The following is a 20,661-nucleotide window of genomic DNA, read 5'->3' as shown; positions in this document are numbered from 1 at the left end:
GAGTCAATGGGAAATGATGTTCAGAAGGGAAACCCGTGGTAATGTTGTAAATCAAGTATGAGGAAATCAATTTCAGTTGAAATATTGAGATAAGACTCTGAGTGCTGAAGTGGGTGTGCAAAATCTGTTTGTTCAGCATTAGTTGTGGCTAAAAATAGTTTAAGCCAGAGGCACAAGATGCTAAATGGTTTCTTCTTTGAGCAAGTTTGAAATTAATTGCCATGAAGGTAAAATCAGTTTACTCATTTTGGAATCTTGAGCTTATTATTCTGTACTATCAACAACAAGGAAGTTGCCTTGACTCGAAGGGAATCAAATAATGAAGGTCCATCTCCGAGAGAGAGAGAGAGAAAGAAATTCCTGATTGTATTGAAAAGCACGATGATGCTGGAGGAACTCGGCAGGCCAGGCAGCATCCGTGGAGAAAAGCAGATAGTCAATGTTTCGGGTCAGAACCCTTTGCTGAGTTTCTCCAGCATCATTGTGTTTTTCCTCTAGATTCCAGCATCTGCAGTCCTTTGTTTCTCTTCGTTGTATTGGTTTGGCTTCAGAACAGGCCCTTCAGAAAATTTGTGACATTAAATTAAGCAATAGGTTATGATTTATTATTTTAATTAATAAGGTGAAACCTTTTTAAAATCATGATTGGAGAGATTACATGGATTGATGGATCGCACAGCACAGGAGGAGGCAATTCAGCCTGTGGGACCGCTGTTTGCATCCATCAGACAATGGAGTGGGCCTAGATGAAGTCTGAGGTAAAAGGGGTCAGGGTTTGGTAGATGGTCAACTACTTGTCCATCTGCAACTTAACCACAGAACTGCAGATGTAGGGATTAGGTTCGGATGTAGGGTACTTGCTGCTAGAAATTCAACGTTGTTGGTCTTAGCGATCCTATAAAGAAAACTCCTCTTGATCAGCAACTTGATGATCCCCAACCAAGAGGAACCAAAGGTTGTCCACAGTGCCTGGACTGCCATGGATTCCACCAGAATTAGACCCTTGGATGTTCTATCAGAAAACAGCAGGACTTTTTTTATTGAGAATAACAAGGAGATCTAGGTGCTATATAACTACAGTCACGAGATGTTCTTAGATTGGAAACTCCTCCACCCTCCAAGGCAATAGAAACAGCTCTGCGGGCCCCTGAAGCATGAGGCCCAACGGAAAACCAATAATTTAAAAAAGAAAGGCTAGCGTAAGAGTGCAGGTGAACCAGCAACTTGCTGACAACCATGATGGTTGTGGATTCTTCAGCGCTATCTATGGTCAAAACTTTTATTGTCAGTGAGTAATATTGCACAGAGGGGGCAGGTTGCAAGTGTGCCATTTTCTCCTGTGCTTCAGTGAACAAGTTCAGAGATCAAGCTACAAGTCAATGGACCTTGAACCTGGCATAAACTCACGGTCTCCAGGGCAAGTGGTCCTTGCACTTCTGGGACGTGATCTACCTGCAGCACGCTCTTCAAAGCACTGGTGCGATGCTACCAGTGTGGTCTCTGCCACTCCACCAATTCTGCTGGCAAGATGAACGAGCCAGTGTCCCAGGCCTCTACTCTCCCAGGCCAGCATCCTTGGCATTGAGCCCCTAATTACGTGCAGTGGGCTCTGTTGGACAAGCCTCATCATTTGCTTGCCCGAAATCAAGACTCCTGAAACAAATTCAATGCCAAACTCCTTCATAGGAAAAGATTACCAAAGGGACAGAGATGACAATTCAGGGATGTTCTTAAAGCACACCTGAGGATATGGTGGGTGAAGTGTGTGGGTGGTAGGTGGATGGAACCACGAGGGGGAGGGAATAAAAATGGGTGAGGGGGGCTGGTATGGGAAAGGGAACAAAAGTAGGTGGACCAGAGGTGGGTGGGAGGGAAGACACAGGAGGGAAGGGTTACCTGCAATTGAAATATTCAATGTCCATTGGGCTATAGACAATCTTTTCATTACTGAGGGTCATCCTAGTGAGCCTTGTTTGAGCTGCCTCCGATGATATTATGTCTTTCCTTAAACAATGGAGTGAAAACTATGCACAATACTCTCGATGTGGTCTCGCAAGTGTCTTGTGTAGTAAGACTTCCCTACTTGTGTTGTAAGACTTCCCCACTTCTATAAACCAGCATTCCATTGGTCTTCCTGATTACCTGCTGCATTGTATGTTTGTGTTTAATGTACAAGTACCCCAAAATCCCTTTGTGGTGTGGTCTTTCTCAGTTTAAATAATGTGTTGTCATTCTGTCTTCCAAGGTTTCTCACATTATACTCCATTTGCAACTTTTTGTTCACTCAATTACCTTATCAAAATCCCTCTGTAAGCTGTTTGTATCCTCCTCACAGCTTGCCTTCACTCCACAGCTATAACATCCATGAATGTGGCTGTAGTGCATTCATTTCCTTGTTGTAGCATTAATATGAATTGCAAACTGCTACAGTCCCAGCACTGATCTATGTTGCTCTGCACAGGTCTGGTTGGTGCTTGCCAACCTGAAAATGACCCCCTTATCCCTGCTTGCTCTTTTTCATAGTTAGCTAATCCTTTATCCATGCTACTGCCAACAACATGAACAATTCTGCTCGAGGAACTGAGTGGGTTGAGGGGCATCGGGGGGGGGGGGGGGGGGAGAGGGGGAAGGAATTGTTGACTTCTCGGGTTCAAACCCTGCATTAGGACTGAGAGTTACCTAAGACCACTCTTGGTCCTGATGCAGGGTTTTGCCCCAAAATGTCGACAAGTCTTTTCTCTCCTCCCCCCCCCTTCCCCCACAGATGCTCCTTGACCTTCTGAGTTTCTCCAACAGATTGTTTGTTGCTCCAGATTCCAGCATCTGTGGTCTCTTGTGTCACCACGAAATCTTCTCCTTGTGAAGTAACTTTTTTGTGTGGAACTTTGTTGAAGGACTTGTAGAAATCCAAATATATTGCAGCAATCAATTCCTCCCTATCCATTCTGTTGATACTTCAAAAAAAAAACCCTACTAAATTTGTAGTAAAATTCCTTTTCGTGAAGCCATACTGACCATGCTTGATAAAAGTATGAATTCGAAGGATACAATACCCCCTACTACTTTTCAATGGTTTTCTCAAACTATATCATGTTTAAACTTGGAAAAAATTAGGAGTGGCACTGTTGATTCTTCGCTTAAATTTGAGGAAGTTTGGAGTCCATTTATTCAATATTTTCACATGATGCAGATCCCCTTTCAATAACTTTCCAACTTGGAGGAATGGAGTTGGCAACATGATATTATTCTCTTTCTACTGAGAAATTTTAGCCCATTTTTTTTTGTTGTTTGTTTTTCTTTTTGAAATTTTTTTTTTGTTTAGTTTACATTGTTTACAATTTTTCTTATTTGTCCTTGTTAGACGGCGTACCCCCAAAGCCCACAAAATCAAACAATCGATAATTCATGCATACAACACTTAAATTACTGCGCATAGGCCCTATTGAAATAGTGACTATTTCAATCACCGATAATTACCAGTGGTGTCTTTCAGTGTTCAGTTCAGTATGAAGGTTGTGCCTGTTTTGCACTGCAGAGTTTGTCCAAACGTGATGGTATGTCCGACAAACATACATGTATGTCATCCTCAATATTCGGTCTTGATCTGTATTTGGTTTTCATGGCAGTGTCACGAACCAGCAACAAAAGAAACACACTGAGCGTGTTTCAGTGTTAAAAACTATTTTATTAATCACTACTTATGATAATACGTAAAATAGAAGTAAAAATGTTAGTATGTTAGAATTCAAAAATGTTAAACCTTGAACGTTAACCCCAAAACTAAACTCTTCGTGTGTGTGTGTGACAAAGTCCCAAACTCCGAGTTTCGGGATGGTTCTTAAAGTTCAGTTCCGCAAGCCATAAGGTGAAACATGAGCAAGGGCTTCTTCAACAACCACCGTTGTCTGAAGATAAGACATAGATGTAGAAAAACAGAGAGAGAGTACATACGAAATCCAAATGTTCCACGATGGAACCCAAACGACACTCCAGTGTTTACTCGGTAGTGACTTCCTCACCCCGAAAAGCATCCGAATCGTGGTCGTCCACACACAAGTACCTGTTTCCTTCTACAGGTCAGCAACAAAGTGAACTCCACCGGATTACTTCCAACTTCCATACATGGATTTCAGTGGCAGACACAGTTATAGTTTCTCATCCATCGATAGAGAAAACTAGCAGGCTGGTGTCTTTCTCCCTTCTCTCTCTCTCTTTCTCCTTCTAACTTCTTTAACAACATCATTATGTCCTTTATTTTCTATTGACGTAAGCACGCCCTACACACACATACACACACACTCTCTATCTTAAAGGGACTTTCACTGAGTCCGTAACAGCAGTGACTGCAGAAAATGCTATTTCTCACAAGTGGTTGCAAATGGTGACAGAGCATTGACGGCTTTGCCGGACAGCGGTGGATACTCCTGGGAACATACTGTTCGGAACGACAACAGTGACATTCGGTTGAACTGCAAGCGCAAAGTCCTGTCACGTGACAGTTCAGCCAATTCTTCTTGTTCATGTCCAGTTAAATCAGTAATCATGCATTCAAATGGATTTTGAATTGAATCAAACAGGCTCGTGTCATCATTGCCGAAATACTCATGGAAATAACGTGACAGCTGTTGAATATGGTTCAAAACGGTGCTCGCAATGGCCTCTGTCTTAGTCTCATTCACTGTCAGAAAGTCAGCCAGCAACAGAAACATATCATAGACACCTTGCTCATATCTTCCCTTCCAGATACGGAGTTTTTTCTGGAAGGCATTGATTTCGTCATGCATTTTCAGAACATTTGAGCCAGGTCCTTGCAATGATAGATTTAAGCTGTTCAAAATGTTGAAAATATCTGCAAGATAAGCTAATCTGGCAACCCACGTCTCATCTGTCAAGAACTGTGCCAATGATCCGTTATGCTCATTTAGAAAAATGAGCAGTTCATCTCGCAATTCATTTACACGCTGCACAACGCGGCCTCGTGACAGCCATCTGACTTCTGTATATAGCAACAAATGCTTATGCTCGGCTTCCATTTCACGGCATATGTTTTCAAACAAACGATGATCGAGCGGCCTGGCTTTGATAAAGTAACGATTTTAATGCACGTGGAAAACACATCTGCAAGATTTTCATCCATATCCTTTGCAGCCAAAGCCTCACAGTGAATCATGCAGTGGGTTGCTGCTACATGTGGAGCAACTTCTTTCACTCGTGCGACTAGACCCGACTTCCGTCCCGTCATTGCGGCAGCACCATCCGTGCATACTCCAATGCCGATTGTACAAAAAAAAAATGTCAAGCACACGGAAAAGTTCTTCACCGGTTGTACGCCCTGGGAGCGTTTTCAAAACAAAAAGTCTTCCAAAGCCTCTCCTTCCCAGCAATATTGAACATAAACCAACAACTGTGCAGCACTGGCAACATCAGTACTTTCATCGAGCTGAATCGCAAATCTGACTTGCTGAAGACGTGCTATCAGCTGGCTCTGTATATCTTCCGTCATATTGCCAGTTCTTCTGCTTACTGTGTTATCAGACAGTGGAATGGCTTTCAGTTTTTGACTGGATTCTTTTCCCAGTACAACTTCGCACATATCTACTGCTGCAGGCAGTATAAGCGCTTCTCCAACTGTGTGAGGCTTTCTGGAACGTGCTATTCGTAATGCTACCAAATATGATGCGTGAAGAGCCTTCTCATTTACAGTGGCGCAGGCTGTCATTTTGCCTTTCTGCTTGAGGTACAGCTCCTTTTGCCACTCAAAATATTCCTTTGGCTTACTGGCAATATCTGGATGCACTGTTGTTAAATGGCGCTTCAATTTCGCTGGTTTCATTGCATCGTTGGACAGTGTTTGCAAACACACAACACAGAGAGGTTGGTCCGCATTTGTCCCCACTGCGATGAATCTATATGAAATGTATTCTGGATCAGACTTGCGTTGTTTTCTCTTTCAGTCACCCTTATCCCCTTCGCCATCAGAATCTTCCGGTTTCTGGTCAGCTTTTCTCTTCAGAAATTTCTCCACACTCAGCAATACACGCTAGATAGTTTAATTACTATTACTGATAAACAAAATTATCAAAACTAATCTAAAATTTACATGCTTGCACACTTTTTTGCACAGTGATGTCACTGTGGTGTAAATGCACAGTAAGTAAGCAATATTATTAAAGCGCACCAACAATGTCACTCAGTCTCACTAACACTACAGTGCATAATGGAATAGTAGTGAGTAGTGAACACTACTGACTACTCTGCCTACACAAATCGACTATTAAGCGGCAGCTTACCAGAAGGGCACACCGTCTAAGTCTCCAAGGTTTTCGCCTATAACAGATAGAATAGATATGGCCGATTTTCTGAACAGTGGAAAACTGGAGCAAGCAAGTAAGCTACGTCTTTGTAACAGGTCGCCTTTCCATTTTTTTCTTGGCTTGCTCGCGGACCCCCTGGCAACCCGCCACGGACCCTCAGGGGTCCGCGGACCACAGGTTGAAAACCTCTGTACTAGGGGACCATACTATAGTCTTATAATAATGGGATAGAAGCTGTCTTTGAGTCTGGTGGTACGTGCTTTCAGGCTTTGTATCTTCTGAGGGGGAGTAAAAGCAAGATGCCACAATCATTCCAAAAATAAGTAGAATATATCTTGTGTATTCTGACTGAGATGGGATGCATTTGAGTATCCCTGTGCTTTTTTTTTAAATTAAACCTGACGTTGTTGCTCTTTAATCATTTGAAATGGCTGAATGACATCTTTTAATTTGTGACACTACTAATATTGAAAGGTTCTGCCAGCCTGAAAACATTTTGAATTGATAAGAAAAGATGTGTTTCCACAAACCTCCTGCATTTACCATATGTTTATGTTTTCAATTATTCCAGGGTTTCCTTGCTGACAAATCAAAGAAAGAAAAACGCTCCTCCAAAATATGGTGCACACAAAGTTTTGCCAAGGATGAGACTAAGGTAATTGGTGGGCATCTGTATGACCATGTGAAACCTGCCCTGTTGGGAAGAGACCTTAAAGGTTGTCCACAATGTTCCATAACTCCGATCTTCTTCCACGCTGGCAGTAGTTGGGAAAATGAAGAACAAATTCATGGCCGACCTTCCCATTTGTGTTGAGAATAAACTGGGGTAGTGTTTGTCCATCAGTATTTCCTGCAGTTTTCTCCTGCTTGGTTATTTTATGTGTCAATACCCTACCCATTGTCAAACTCAGTCAGGAGTGTCTCCGGTTCCTGTTGAGCTGACCTCATTTGCCTTTGGCCTAGGGCACTTGGACCGAAGGGAAGAAGTTATTCACTGTTTATCTCCCATTCAAGTTCAGTCATCAAGTGAGGATAAGCTAGTTGAATAGCCTGTTGGTATTAACTGATCGAGTGCCCTAACAACCTGACACAAACTAAAGAAGAACACTGGAAGATGTTTGAAAAAGTGGTCTTTTATGCTGAGTTAGTAAATGTGGAATTCTTTGCTGAAAGTGGCCATTGATGCAGAGGCTGTAATGCCACTGAAAGTATCATAGAACATAGAACATTACAGCACAGTGCAGGCCCTTCGGCCCACAATGTTGTGCTGACATTTTATCCTGCTCTAAGATCTATCTAACCCTTCCCACCCACAGAGCCCCCCATTTATCTATCATTCATGTGTCTATCTTAAGAGTCTCTTAAATGTCCCTAATGTATCTGCCCCCACAACCTCTGCTGACAATGCATTCCTGCACCCACCACTCTGCTAATGTATCCATAAGGCAGGGATATAAAAAAGTACAGGAAAATAGGATGGTGATTGGAGGCTCCTTTGACGTATTGGTGTGATGGTCCAGATTAGTATAAAAATTAAACAAAGATTTGTAGTTCTAAAGATCCTTTCATGATGCTTAGGATATTCCAAAGTCGCTATCGCAATGCAAAAAATATAACATTCATTTTGTATACATCAAGCTACCACAAGCAGCAATGTGAAAATGACCAGATAACCTGTCTTTTTCAGTGATGTTGGTTGAGGAATAAACACTGAATAGGAATCAAGGATAACTCCTTACCCCTGGGTAGATAGTGCTGTGGTATCATTTATGTCCTATTATATTTCCTTAAGATATAGAAGAGAGCCATTCAGCCCATCAACTCCATGCCAGTTCTCAGACCAATCGAATTCCCCCACTTATTTCTCTGGAAGTTATCCCCTCAGACATGCCCATTAACACACCCCCCACCCCCGATTCACCCATCACCCACCTACACTGGTTGTAATATGCGGTGGCCAATTAACCTACCAAACCTCACATCTTTAGAACGTGGAAGGAAACTGGAGCATGCAGGGGAAACCCACACTGTCAAAGAGTGTGCAAACCCCACACCGTGCTGAGAACTGAATCTGGGCTGTTGGAGCTGTGAGACAGTCGCACTACCTGCCGCACCACTGTGCCGCCCATTCAGAAGGGAGATGGTGCTCTGGTTAATTGGATGACCAGCAGCTCTCGCCATTGCACCCTTTGTACTAAACTGAGCTGAGTTGCATTTTCGGGCCTGCATTATAATCATTGTAAATTTGGTTTGACTCCTTGTCCTAAATTTTCTGAACCGTACTCCACTGTGTTTTCAGTGAATAGGGTTTAAGGCATTGCCTTGTATTCAAGGCATTGTAGAACCGAATTCAAGCTCACTGTTGTGGCATCTTTGGGTATTTTTGTGAGAATTCACATCTGTGTTTTAAACAGTCTGACGCATTCTATTAAAATTGCAAATGAGGTTCCTACAAACTCTAATGCGCTAGTACAATGTCTCACTGTTTTAGCCCAACATTCATGTGAAAGTGATCACACAATGGGTGTTTTATGAGCATTTATAGATTAGATTCATAGAGTTATACAGCATGGAAATGAGCCCTTTCGTCTAACTTGTTCATGCTGACCAAGATGCCAAGCTACACTATTCCCATTTGCCTGTGTTTGGCCCATATCCCTCTATACCTTTCCTGTCCAATTACCTGCCCAAATGTCTTTTAAACATTGTGATTGTACCTGGCAGCTCGTTCCATATAACCCCCCCCACCCCCTGTGTGGAGAAAAACTTGCCCCTCAGATTCCCTTTTGATTCTTTCCCCTTTTATCTCACACCTATGCCCACTAGTCTGGGAATTAACACTGTTACTACCTACCCTATCTATTGCCTCTCATCATTTTATAAACCCCTATAAATTCATGCTTTGGCCTCCTTTGCTCCAGGGAAAACAGTCCCAGCCTATCCAATCTCTCCTTGCGTTGCTGTCATGTGCAATACCCCAGAGGGTTTCCTTTCATCACTATTGATTTGATTTTAATTGAGGAATTCAGTAATGTTAATCATAATAACAAATGGGTTCCAAGTTAGTGCTCTTGCCTTGTTGGCAGGATATGATAGACTACCTCACTCCAGAGCTTGAGTATGTAATCTGGGCTGATGTCAGCATGCAGTACCCAGGAAATGCTGTGCCGTTCCATAACAAGTGGAAGCTCTGCCGGTTTAGTTTGGTGTAAAAAGCCATGGCGTGTTGTGAAGGCGAGCAGGGAGCTCTGTTAATTTCCTGACTAACTTGTGTTGCCCAGTCCACACCATCCAACCACGTTAACCGGCTGCTGCTTTAGGGAAAGTCTGCATTGTGCTGGAAGATGTGAGAAATGGGCACTCTGGTCAGGAAGATGTGTGGGGAGAGGAAGGCACTGGAAATGGGAACTAAGGGCTTGCACCTTTAGAAGGGGAAATAGAGTGGCCATAATAAGGTGCAAGGAGTTTCCTGGACAAACATATAATTACAGTAGTTTGTATGAAGCAAAAATATATTTGTATTGATGTCAAACCAAAGAGCCTGGGCTAGAAATTCGTCCTCTGTTGCATGTGCTAAATGTGGATGATGGCAGCAGTTGTCTGTTACACTCTGTTTCTGAAATTCAGCAACGTCTGCTTCAGTGGGAACTTCAGAATCAGTGCAAAATATGCAGTGGCTACTGTCACGTGTTTGGATGGGACTGAGCACAGATTTTCACCCCAGTGTTTTTTTTTGTGTGGAAATCATATTGTGTGAAACAAAATCCTGGGTCCCAAGTTGCTGTTGGCTGCTTTTGTGTCACTTTCCAGTAATTTTCACCATGCAATGGGAGTCTGTCGCCAAGCAAATTACAAAAATGAACACTAGGATTAACAGTAGGTCTCTTAGTTGTACAGAGAAACCTTCCCTGCTGAGAGTAGTTGTAGACTTAATACCATTAGCATGGTGAAAGGGAAAATAAAAGGCACAAGCACTGTCTATTTTCAATAGTTCTACACGGTCTAATCAGAAAGTACACCATAGACGACCCACACTTTGGAGGTGACAGTCTGGGCTAGTTTTGTCTCCTGAGCAGGTTGTGAGTGTATATTAGACTGTCACCCAACCTCTGCCTCCATTTACTGAATGTTGACCAGGAACCATTTTAACCTCCTTGCTCCAGGCGTCCTCCGATGCCATGCGTCCCGGGAAATTACACGTTTCCACTCCCAGCCTGCCGGATTGCCTGGACTTGAAAAGCGTTTCTGTTCCCCTCGCCGTAAAGGAGGAGTACTTGCAGCTACAGCAGGATTTCTGTTCGGTATCACAGAAAGGTAATGACAAGAGGGGCACAGCTTGGGTTTCTCAGAGTGATTGCAAAACTTGTAGGGTTAAGGGCAGGTTGGATAAACTTGCCTTGTTTTAACTTGGGTTGAGGCTGATTGAGGAGCCACTTTCAAGGGTTTCAGTAAGGCAGATACAGGAAAAACTCTGTTGGGCAAGCCCAGACCAAGAGGATGGTATCCTCAAACAAACACCTGGACATTTAGGCAAGATATGAAGAAACACTTCTTCACAAATGTGGTAATGGAAATCAGGACTTCTCTTCCTCAACATCTCGGATATTGGTTTCAGCTGAAACTTGCAAATGGACATTGATATGTTTTTGGATAAGGTCATCGAAAGATATGAAATGATGGAGATTGGGTGGGGGAAGAAAGGGCATGTGATCAAATTGAATGATGGAATAGGAATGAGGGTCTGATTGGGTCAATCCTGTTCTTTGTTTGGAAGGAGGTGCCTTAACTGGTGCTAGGTGTAAGCACCCACGAATCGGGAATGGAATGACATTAGACTAGTTTTCTCCAACCCAGTCTGAGGCTGACTGTCTACTTTGACTGTGACTGGCTTCGGTAACTAATCCACAGCACAGTCGCACATAGGACACACTGGCCTCATTTCCTGATGTCATCATTTTAGCTCAGATTTTGTATTAATGCTTCTTTACTTAAGCAATGGTGTCAACATTTCCCATTCACTTGTATTGTCACAATGTCCCTGCACCCTCTGCCTACTGTGTTCTGTGCAGCTGGTTTATGAACACCTTTTGCTTTACCTACATTCCTTCGACAGTCTATCCACTGTCAAGGCAGGCTGCTGGCAAACCTGTAAGGGAAAGTAAAATTGTGAAGTTAACGTGGATATTTGGTTTATAAAGGTGACCTCTTTCATTACTTTTCCTTCCTCTTGTTATAGTTTTCTTGAATCTGAAGTCGCTCTTCAACACCCTGGCAATAGAGAAGGAAAGGCTCAAACAGGTATGGGTGGAGAAGGAACGGGATCCCAGTGCATCAACTGTCCAGATCGCAAACCTGAAGAACACCTTGTCTGAGGTGAGGAAGCCTCTTGGGCTGTCCCTTCTCTCTGGCAGTTGACCACACCTTCACAGCAGCCTGCAGCACATTCCTCTTTTGAACTCCTCCCTGTTGTGTTTTTTTATATCGAGTTCCAATTGTTCCATTTAAAGGAGAATGTAGAGAGAGTGACAAATAAGTTGGGACTGTGTCCAGAATTGGCCAGTGTTGAGGCTAGGTCATTGACCTGAAATGCTAACTCTGTTCTCCCCCTTCAACAGATGTTGCCTGACCTGCTGGACAGATCCACCCTTCTCTTTTATTTCTGATTTTCCAGCAGCTGCTGTGTCCTGTATTTCACCGTACCAGTATTGTGTTATTTTTGGGAACACAAAGGACTGCAGATGCTAGAATCTGGATCAAAAAACAAATTGGTGGAGGAACTCAGCAGATTAAGCAACCGTGGTGGCAATTGGTCAACATTTTGGGCTGAGACCCTGCATCAGGACTATTATCAGTAGTATCTTAGTAGTATCAGTATTATTTCACTTTCTTCTCTCTTCTCATTCATCTTCCTCTATTTATACCTAATCCAGACAAATCAGCTGTGATTGAGCTTTCACCTCCTCTCTCAGCCTGCACCCCACTTGTCTGTATCATCCAGTTTCTCTTGGTCTCTAGCCTATCACATTCCCTTTTTTTAAAAAATCTCTCTCCAGTCCTCCCCCTCATTTTAGCAATAAGATTATTTGTTTTCTAACTTCTGATGAAAGTTACTTTTCAAGTGACCTGTTTTTCTCTCTCCAGTCCTCCCCCTCATTTTAGCAATAAGATTATTTGTTTTCTAACTTCTGATGAAAGTTACTTTTCAAGTGACCTGTTTTTCTCTCTCTAACTGCTGCCTGACCTGTTATTTCCTTTTTTTAAAAAAATCCATCAATTGAAATTTTCAATTGACACCAAACCTTGGCAGCTGTTCTGGGGGGGGAGAGGGAGTTCCTGATCTGTGTGACTGTTGGCATTAAGCATAATGTTGCTAATTTTAAGGTGACTCTTTTTTATTCTTGTGAGTCCTTCCCATCAGTGGACATGTTCTATTTGTCATTAACACCTCACACACCATAGACTGCATATGGGCACTGCTTAGGATATCTTTATTAGTCACGTGTACACCGAAACACACAGTGAAATGCATCTTTTGCATAGGGTGTTCTGGGGGCAGCCCACAAGTGTTGCTATGCTTCCATTGTCAACACAGCATGCCCACAACTTCCTAACCCGTACATCTTTGGAATGTGGGAAGAAACCGGAGCACCCGGACGAAACCCACACAGACACTGGGGGAATGTACAAACTCCTTACAGACAGTGGCAGGAATTGAACCCAGGTCGCTGGCACTGTAATAGCGTTATGCTAATCGCTACACTACTGTGCCTTGGCATTTACCAGTGACAAATATCCCAGCTTCTGTGCTGAGCCAACTGATCACAATCAGGGTGACTTTAGGCACACTACCATTTCATCAGCACTTTTGGTGAATGAGGGGAAATGTCACCTGTTCTCCGGTAAGGTGTAATGAAAACCACTCGTGTAGAAACCTGGAGCTTTAAATGGTAGTTATGCCCGCACTGCCCAAGCTATGGTCAAATAGACTGACACTCTGTCCTGGTGATGTGTGAAAAGGCGGTGGGTGTTTGTGGAAAAGATTATTTCCTTCTAAAGAGGAGAGTTTAGAAATTATATACAAGCTGCTTATTCTTGTGTTGTGATGTCTTCGGATGTTTGTAGTGTAAGATGGATCAGCAGAACGGGGTTCCCGAGTCAACAACACCACACTTGCAGGAGTTGGGAAATGTTGATGCTGTGTCAAACCCTGCCTTGCAGATAAACTTCCTTGTGGCTAACTTAAGCAATTATCTTGATGGATGTCCCCAGGTCATGTCCCAGAATGCTGATCTCCGGAACCGTCTTCACAGAATCCAGTGTCTCTCCAGTTTTGCAGACATCGTGACTAACCCATCGACCCCTGTCAAAGTTGAGGAAGTAAGTTGGACTTCTTGTACTGACCTCAATGGATTTGCAGGAGAAACAAAGGACCGCAGATGCTGGAATCTAGATGAAAAGCACGATGATGCTGGAGGAATTCAGCAGGCCAGGCAGTATCTGCGGAGAAAAGCAGGCGGTCAACGTTTTGGGTCAGGGCCCTTCCTGAAGAAGACCCTTTTTGCCTGGCTGCTGAGTCCCTCCAGCATCATAGTGTTTTTCATCAATAGATTTGCAATTGCTTTGTGTTTCCCTTTAGTAATTTGCTTCAACAGCTTGTAAATTGTAAATAGGTCACTGGTTGTAAATAGGTCATGAGATGTGCAATTGGAAGCATCTTCAAATTGGCAGGGGGGCTTATGGCAATGTTACCATCATCCACCACCCCTTTCTTTTTAAGTGTTTGGATGATTTGGAGAGAGGTTAGAGAAGTATTTGAAGGGGGAGGGAAGGAGGAAAGAAAAAGGAATTGGAAGATATGTTTTTGGTGTTGATGGGAATGGACGGGAGGAGCTGATGGACAGCATAACCATGTGTGGTGTGACCAGTTGCTATGCTGTAGATGTTTTGTTATATTTTGATTGAAACGGGGAACTCCTGAGCTCAGTGATATCAGAAACCACACACATTTGTGAGTTTGAGGTCAGCCCTAGCTCAGTGGATGGACTCTGAGCCAGGATGTAGATGTTTGAGCATCAAAAACTAGGCTGACGCTCCCAGGCAGAGGAGAGGGAATACTGCACTGAGGTTTCTTTTTGGCTGAGGTACCCTCTGCCCCCTCAGGTGGATGTGAAAAGTAGAAGTAGGCCATTCAGCCCCTTGTTTCTGCTGTGCTATTTGGTAAGATCACAGCTGAATTATTTTACCTTGGTGCCACCATCTTCTACAAACCTCTTGATTCCTTTAATATCCAGACTTGTACTGATCTATCTCGAACATACTCAGTGACTGGACCTCCCCAATCCTTTTTGGTACAGAATTCCAAAGATTATCTGGCCTCTGGGTGAAGAAATGCAGTCACATCTCAGTCCTCAATAGCCAACCCCTTATTTTGAGACTGTGACCCCTGGTTCTAGAAGACAGATGGGTGAAATGTACCTGCATTTAATCTCTTGTGTCCTGTATGATTCAATGACATCACTGCTCATTCTTCTGAAATCTAAAGAGTGTTGTCTACTCATTTGCGGGGGGGGAAAAAAAGTTCTGCACTGCCTCCCTCTCCAGCCATATCCTATGAATCGATCAGGTGAACATTTGTTGCATTCTATTTATTGCAAGGCTTATCCTTTCTGGGGTAACAATTAAGGAAGTAAATGAGACTATCGAGAGCTTTAAAAAGGATACAGCAGCTGGTCCAGATGGTCTGTCCCTTAGCAGACTTTATGGGATGGACTGGGAGTTGATAGCAAAAATCTTTTCTCTCTGGATCAAACGTAGGATGATTCTGCGGATCTTAAGGGTAGTGGTACAGTCCTAATTCCCAAAGTCAGATGATTCGATTATATTAAATACTATTGATAATTAGTGGCCAATCACAATTGTATCTATTACTTTAAGGACTTTCACAAGGATTATGGCTAAGAGATTAGTAGAAGCTATTTGTGTTAATGGGCAGGAGGGGTTGATTACAGCCATCCAGGTTGTAATCAAAACATTGTAGTTTTAAATAATTGAGTAAGCCAAAATAAATTTTACAACTGTCTTATTGACCTTGTGAAAGCTCTTGATTCAGTGGAGCATAAAATTACGGGTAGAACATTACGTAGCTAGAGATTCATGGAGATTTTATAAAATTTGTTTTGGATCTTTACCCAATATTCCAGATTCCACAAGGGCCTGATATAGTTGGAGCAAGAAGTCTCTACCCTTGTAACCTCATTTTCTTGCAATAAAATCTGCTGTATCATTTGTCTTCCTATATGCTTGCTGCACTTGCGTTTTAGCTTTTAATGATTTGTATACAAAAAAACCTCGGTCCCACTGATTCCTTTCCATCTGTCGCCATTCTGTCCCCTTGCATTATAGTGTCAGAGTTGCACAGCATAGTAACAGGCTCTTCGGGCGCCCACGTCGTTGCCAATCTGTACTAATCCCACTTGACTGATTTTTAATTCCATCTCCCTCTATGCCTTTCTCATTCAAATACCTGTCCTCATTCCAGATACCAACTACTTTTTGTGTGAAATATTTATCCCTCCGATCTCCTTTTAAACCTCCTCCCGGACCCTTTTTGAATTATTTTCAAAATCTCTGATTTGGGGACTAAAATGCAGATATTGGCTGACACTGTTACGTTTTTTAAGGTTTTTCCTTGCTGTTTCTTCTAACTAACAGCTTCGGGTTTTGGTAGTGGGGGTAGATTTTTTTTTGTAATAAAATATTTCAATTTTTTCTTTCCTTATTAACTAACTACTATATGTGATTATTGACTTAGAGTATTGTAATCCTAAGTATGACTTAATACAATGTATTCAGTAGTATTTCTACTTTCTTTTTTGATGCATGTACTCTGTATTTGTTTTCATGGATTTAATAAAAATATTGTAAAGAAACCTCCTCCCTCTCACCTTAAACCTATGCCCTATAGTTTTAGACCTACCATGGGGAAATGGACTCTGGCTATTTACCCTATCTATTGTCTCTCATAATTTTGTATAGCTCTATCATGGTCACCTCTCAGCCTTCTTTGCTCCAGAGAAAACAGATTTAGCCTATCCAATCTCTCTCGATAACTCAAGCCCTTGAATTCAGGTAACATTCTTGTGAATCCTTTTTTGCACTGTCTCATGCTTAACCATGTCCTTCCTGTAGTGTGGCGACCATAACCGCACACAATACTCCGGGTGTGGCCTATCATTTTGTATAACTGTAACATGGTGTTCCAACTCCTTGGCTGATGAAAGCAAACATGCCACACTCCTTCTACATTATATCCCTTCTGCCTTGTCCTTGCTTCTTCACTTACCCTGCCTCTCTTCCCCCCGATGAGCCTCTGAATGTTCCTCACAGCAACTACTGCCACCTGGCTTTGCACAATCAGAGTCTTAGATATGTTACACTTGATCCCTTCATCCAACTCATTGATGTCAGATAAACAGTCAGGGCCCCAATGACACATCCTCCTAGCCTGAAAAGGACCCATTTATTCCTAATCTGCGCTCCCATTCAGTTACTAATCTGTACCAGCATATTACCCCAATTCCTCATGCTCTAATTTTCTTTAATAACTTCTTATGTGGCACCTGACAGAAAACGTTCTGGAATTTCATGGTTTTTCCTTCATTTATTGTGCTAATTACAGCTTCAATAAATATTAACATCTGTCATACATAATTTCCCTTTCATAGTCCACATTGGCTCTGCCTTATCCTATTATTTTCCAAAGGACACAAGTTCTCATGACAATGGGGGAAAATTGCAGATGTTGGAAATCTGAAATAAAATCCAAAAATATTTGCTGGAAACACTCAGCAGGTCAGACAGCCTCTGTGGAAAGAGAAGCAGTTAATGTTCTGCCAAAGGATTTCTGACTTGAAACATTACCTGTTTCTTTTTTCATAAATCCTGCCTGACCTGCTGAGTGTTTCCAGCATCTTCTGTTTTTATCACAGAGGAACTTGTGGCATTGTTTTGATGAACCACAGGGACATTACCCTCATGCCCTGGCCAATATTTGGCTCTTAACTGGTCATTTATAAATGTTTTGTTTGCAATTTAAAAAGGCTGCTGTAGATGGCTTAAGGGGGGGGGGGGGGGTGGGCAAAGATCTGAGAAATGGAGTATAGTGTGGGATAATGTGACATTTTGGCAGGAAATTTTTTTTAAAAGCCTATTTAAGTGGGTGAGAGATTTGCTCTGAGATGTTGATCTGCACATCTTAATACACAAAAGGTCAGCATACAGGCACTGCAAGTAATTAGGCAAGATAACAGTGTTATCATTCTTTGTTAGGAGAATTGAATACAGAAGTAGAGGTAACGCTTTTCAATTATACTGTGCAGTGGTGAAATCAAACCTGGAGTACTGTATACGGTACTGGTCTCCTTATTTAAGGACCAGTGTTAACGGGTTAGAAGTGGTTCAGAGAAACTTCACTAGACTGATACCTGGAATAGGAGATTATTTTGAGGACAGATTTGACGGGCTAGTTTTGTATCTGCTGGAGTTTAAAGACGAGTTTAGCTCAGTGGTCCAACAGGTAGTGCTTCAGCCTCGCATCTCCAGTGACTGGGTTCAATCCTGACCTTTTGGTACTACTGGTGTAGAGTTTGCACATTCTCCCTGTGACCACGTGGGGTTTCCCCCTGATGCACTGCTTCCCTCCCACATCCCAAATATGTGCCAATAGGTATGTTAATTGCTGCTGTAGATTGCCCCTGGTGTGGGTGGGTGGGGAGGAGTTGATGAGCATGTGAGAGGGAATAAATTACAGGGAAATAAGTGAGGAAGTGGGATTAATCTGAGAATGGGCATAGACGATGGGCTGAAAGGACTCATTCCATGCCATATGAGAAACATGTAAGATCCTGAAATGACTTGACAGGGTGGATGTGGAGAGAATGTTGCCTTTTGTGGGAGCATCAATGTTTAAAAAAAATAAGGCATCACCCATTTTAGAGAGAAATGAGGTGCAATTTTTTCTCTTCCTTAAAGGGTGTGGAAAGCAGAGTCTTTGAACATTTTTTTAAGGCAGAGGTAGGTACTTGATCAACGGGTGTGAAAGTTAACCATGGAGAGACAGGAATGCAGATGTCAAGTTACAGTCAGAGCAGCTACAATTTTACTGAATGGCATAACAGGCTTGTGTGCCCTGCTCCAGCTCCTACTTCATACCTCCCCCTCTTCACTTTATACTGGTCACCTCCCCTCTCCACATTGAGTCCAGGTGCAGGGTTTGGCTCAAAAAGTCAACAATTCTTCTCCGTCCACGGATGCTGCTCGACCCACTGAGTTCCTCCAGCAGATTGTTTGTTGCTCCTAATTTGTACACTTGAGTGAATATTTGTGGGAGCTTGTTGTGTACAGATTAACAACCATGTTTTCTACATTACACTTCAAAGTACTTTATGGCTGTAGTCACTGCTGTAAAGTAATTTGTGATGTCCTGAAAAGGAGGTGAAAACTCTGCAGAAATACAACTCTTTTTCTAGCTGCTTTTGGTTTCCTCTTGTCTTGCATAAACAAGAAGCTTGGGTTAGTTTCTGTAAGAATGTTGATCTTCTGGTTTGATGCTTTCAAATTAACATAATGTATTTCATGCCAATAGTGACTCCAAGAACTGAGCAACACGCTTGGTAGGGGGACTAAGCCTTTTGAGATTTTCTAATGAGGAACGTTTGGATGGGCTGGACTTGTACTTTGTGCAAACTCTGAAGGAAATTTTTGTGGTGGGAGTGTTGTGTAACTCGGCAACACTGTTGTAAAATGAATTGTTATGACCAACCTAGAAGACGAAGAGGAAGGACTGGTTCTATTTGGAGAGGTCAACTACCAAGGAGAGGAAGGTGGGAGAATGGATTGAAGGTGATTGGTGGAAGGGTTGGAGGAGGTGGAGATTTAAGAGAACTTTTTTCCTTTCAGTGGTTGCTGGGGGTCTGAAGTCGCAGCTGGAAAAGGTGGTGGACACAGTTAATGGAATATAGAACATTACAGCACAGTACAGGCCCTTCGGGCCACGATGTTGTGCCGACATTTTATCCTGCTCTAATATCTATCTAACCCTTCCCTCCCACGTAGCCCTCCATCTGTCTGTCATTCATGTGCCTATCTAAGGGTCTCTTGAATGTCCCTAGTGTATCTGCCCCCACAACCTCTGCTGCTAGTGTGTTCCATACACCCACTACTCTGTGTTTTTTTAAAAAAAATTGCCTCTCATGTCCCCCTTATACCTTCCTCTAATCACCTGAAAATTATGCCCTCTCGTGTTAGCCATTTTTGCCCTGGGAAAAAGTCTCTGACTGTCCACTCGATTTATGCTTTGTACATGGGTAAGCGATTAAAGAGCCATGGTATGTCGTGCTGTGGACTGAGAGCTGGGAAGTGCTATTAGGTTGGAGAGCTCCCAATTGGATTGTGTGGACATAATGGGCTGAATGCCTCTCTACATTGTAAGGAAATACAGGCGAGTAGATGACAGAAATTTATGATGCAGAGTCCATTTGGTCCATCGAATCCATCACTCCATTTATTTCCCGGTAAACTATTTTCTCTCTCTCTCTTGTGCCCACCAAGTCTACCCTGATTCTCTGGCAACCCATCCTCATTTGTGGTAATTTACAGTAACCAATAAACCTACCAACCAACACCTCTTTGGGAGGTGAACTGGAGCATCCAGTGGAAACTCAGCGGGTCAGGGTGAGAACATTGCAAACTCCACACACTCAGCACCGGAGGTCAGGATTGAATCTGGGTCACTGGAGGTATGAGGCAGCATACCTGCAAGTGACTCCGCTCTGTACTTTGAGAAACACCAATTCTAATTGTTAAGATTAACCCACACAACTCTTGGACTGCCATTGCTCTGCTCTCTGCAACTTATCAGCTAGCTAATAACTTTGCCCTCGGTAGGTGATGCAGAGATTTTGAATCAGTTTCGGTTGTTGATTTAAGGATTAACAACTGGTACCTGTCACCTGGGAAATGCCCTTCCAAGTTCACCACAGACCTTTCGATAAACATTATTAGCTGCTGCTGACTTTGAATTGTGCAGTCACTTATCAGTGCTCAACCCTTCTATTTAACTGATTTAAGGTCAATGAGATTTTTGGTCATGTGCTCCATTGTTTGAAAAGCTTGCTCGATCCTTTGTTTTAGTGTGTTTGGATTAAACGTGTTGTCAGCATGTTGCCGGAATAATATATCAGTACAGTTCCCATAAATGCTTAAAGAGAAAGATTTTAAAGGGAGCTGGAGAGGTTCAGTGAGAAGCTTGGCAGCTCTAAGTATGGCTGTCACTAGTGGAGCAATGAAA

The 20,661-nt window shown here is 42.7% G+C and overlaps 1 protein-coding gene across 2 annotated transcripts in view; it reads left to right on the top strand.

Moving 5' to 3' along the window:
- Positions 1–20,661, top strand: part of LOC127582930 (oxysterol-binding protein-related protein 6-like) — a 101,114-nt gene that overhangs the window by 43,989 nt on the left and 36,464 nt on the right. For both annotated transcript variants that reach the window (XM_052038588.1, XM_052038586.1), the window contains 4 exons: positions 6,886–6,969; positions 10,478–10,628; positions 11,551–11,687; positions 13,584–13,691. In XM_052038588.1, the coding sequence (XP_051894548.1) occupies positions 6,886–6,969; positions 10,478–10,628; positions 11,551–11,687; positions 13,584–13,691 (480 nt within the window). The remainder of the gene's footprint in view (positions 1–6,885; positions 6,970–10,477; positions 10,629–11,550; positions 11,688–13,583; positions 13,692–20,661) is intronic.

Source organism: Pristis pectinata, chromosome 25, assembly GCF_009764475.1.
Source record: "Pristis pectinata isolate sPriPec2 chromosome 25, sPriPec2.1.pri, whole genome shotgun sequence".
In the NCBI taxonomy this organism is placed as follows: Eukaryota; Metazoa; Chordata; class Chondrichthyes; order Rhinopristiformes; family Pristidae; genus Pristis; species Pristis pectinata.
The sequence above is the reverse complement of the archived record's forward strand: the minus strand, read 5'-3'. Positions and strand labels throughout refer to the sequence as shown.